The sequence below is a fragment of the Oryx dammah genome, unplaced genomic scaffold (assembly GCF_014754425.2).
Source record: "Oryx dammah isolate SB20612 unplaced genomic scaffold, SCBI_Odam_1.1 HiC_scaffold_17, whole genome shotgun sequence".
Classification (NCBI taxonomy): Eukaryota; Metazoa; Chordata; class Mammalia; order Artiodactyla; family Bovidae; genus Oryx; species Oryx dammah.
The window spans coordinates 76,473,039-76,475,579 of NW_024070201.1; the positions used below are offsets into that span (position 1 = coordinate 76,473,039).

The 2,541-nt window shown below is 44.2% G+C and overlaps 1 protein-coding gene across 1 annotated transcript; it reads left to right on the top strand.

Moving 5' to 3' along the window:
• Positions 1-1,346: 1,346 nt before the first annotated feature.
• On the top strand, positions 1,347-2,300 carry LOC120877020 (olfactory receptor 5AP2). Its single transcript, XM_040259324.1, has one exon. It carries the CDS (start codon positions 1,347-1,349, stop codon positions 2,298-2,300), a length of 954 nt encoding a protein of 317 aa, XP_040115258.1.
• The last annotated feature ends 241 nt before the right edge of the window (positions 2,301-2,541 follow it).

Sequence of the window (2,541 nt, forward strand, 5' to 3'; positions counted from 1 at the left end):
TTTTGAGGAACAAATAGTGTGGCATCAAGAGACCTATGTTCTATCCAGCATTCACCACTGATTAGCTGAGACATTCCTACACTTCACTGACCTCACCTAACAAAAGATTATCTTCTTAATACTCATGGGCTTATTCTTAATTATCTCCCTCACTGAATTGTGGTGAAGTTTAGATAAGATAATAGGTGCAGTGATACATTGAAAGTATTACAGTACTGTATAAAAATGCCAGGCTTTTTGCTTATTGGAGCATTGAGTCCCTGTCCCAGTGGAAACTGAGCAGGTCTGAGCATGACTAGACCCTTCTTGTACCCTGGTGTCTGTAAGCATGGAACCAGATCCTGCCACCCTACGCCCAAGCTGTGCTCAGTAGATCCTTTAACATCAATATTAGCACAGGTGCTGAGATACTTTGATCTTCTGTTTTAAGTTTTTTTTTTAAAAGATTTACCTTAATTCAGTTCAGTCACTTCTGTTCAGTTCAGTTCAGTCACTCAGTCATGTCCGACTCCTTGTGACCCCATGAATCCCAGCATGCCAGGCCTCCCTGTCCATCACCAACTCCTGGAGTTCACCCAAACTCATGTGCATCGAGTCGGTGATGCCATCCAGCCATCTCATCCTCTGTCGTCCCCTTCTCCTCCTGTCCCCAATCCCCCCCAGCATCAGAGTCTTTTCCAACGAGTCAACTCTTTGCATGAGGCGGCCAAAGTATTGGAGTTTCAGGCTCAGCATCAGTCCTTCCAATGAACACCCAGGACTGATTTCCTTTAGAATGGACTGGTTGGATCTCCTTGCAGTCCAAGGGACTCTCAAGAGTCTTTCCAACACCACAGCTCAAAAGCATCAATTCTTCGGTGCTCAGCTTTCTTCATAGTCCAACTCTCACATCCATACAGTTGCTTAGTCATGTCTGATTGTTTGCGACGTGGACTGCAGCACACCAGGCTTCCCTGTCCATCACCAACTCTTGGAGATTGCTCCAACACATGCCCATTGAGGCAGTGATGCCATCCAACCATCTCCTCTGTCATCCACTTTTCCTCCTGCCTTCAATCTTTTCCAGCCTCAGGGTCTTTTCCAATGAGTCATTTCTTCGCATCAGGTGGCCAAAGTATTGGCATTTCAGCTTCACCATGAGTCTCTTCTGTCCATGGAAAGTTCTAGGCAAAAATACGGGAGTGGGTTACCATTTCCTTCTCCAGGGGACCTTCCCCACCCAAGGATCAAACCTGAAGCTCCTGTATTGGCAAGCTCATTTACCGTACAGCCAGCAGGGAAGCCCAACTGTTGTGTATTCATCTGACCAAATAGGATGTTCTATGTTTTCTCTTATTGCAGCGCAAATGGTCAGGTATATGAAAGAGATGCAAACCAGGAATCAAACAGAAGTGACAGAATTTATTCTCTTAGGACTCTCAGACAATTCAGAGCTACAGGTCGTCCTCTTTGGATTATTTCTGTTGATCTATATGGCAACCATGGTGGGTAATTTGGGCATGATTGTGTTAATTAAGATGGACCCTTGTCTCCACACCCCCATGTACTTTTTTCTCAGCAGTCTCTCCTTTGTTGACGCCTCATACTCTTCTTCTGTCACTCCTAAGATGCTGGTGAACCTAGTGGCTGAGAGGAAGGCCATTTCTTTTAATGGGTGTGCTGCCCAGTTCTATTTCTTTGGCTCCTTCCTGGGGACTGAGTGCTTCTTGTTAGCTATGATGGCATATGACCGCTACGTAGCCATTTGGAACCCTTTGCTGTATCCAGTTCTCATGTCTGGGAGAATTTGCTTCTTGCTAGCAGCTACCTCGTTCCTCGCAGGTTTTGGAAATGCAGCCATACACACAGGAATGACTTTCAAGTTGTCTTTTTGTGGCTCCAGTAAGATCAATCATTTCTACTGTGATACACCACCTCTGCTCAAACTCTCTTGCTCTGATACCCGCATCAATGGCATCGTGATCATGGTTTTCTCTAGCGTTAACGTCATCGGCTGTGTTATGATCATCCTCACTTCCTACCTATGCATCCTCATTGCCATCTTGAGGATGCCCTCCTTGGAGGGCAGGCACAAAGCCTTCTCCACCTGTGCCTCTCACCTCCTGGCCGTCACCATATTCTTTGGGACGATTCTCTTCATGTACTTGCGTCCTACAACTAGCTACTCAATGGAGCAGGACAAGATCGTCTCTGTCTTTTATACGGTAGTGATCCCTATGCTAAATCCCCTCATCTACAGTTTGAAAAATAAGGATGTGAAAGGGGCCTTAAAGAAGATCTTACAGCAACAGTTACTGTGAAGCCATGTTACATATCACCCTATTATGTGGAATAAGAATGTTTTCATGTTAATTGTATTGTCTAATTGCTTGAACTGTTTTTCTGTGTTAAAGTATATTGTTTAAAATGAAATGTATTCTTAATTTCCTGGTGTCCTAAATGTGTATTTATTAGCCTATAGTATGAATCAATGCAGTGAAGGAAGGCAGTGTCTGGTAAAAAAAAAATATCAAAATCCTTGGAATTAGTTGACCTAGATTT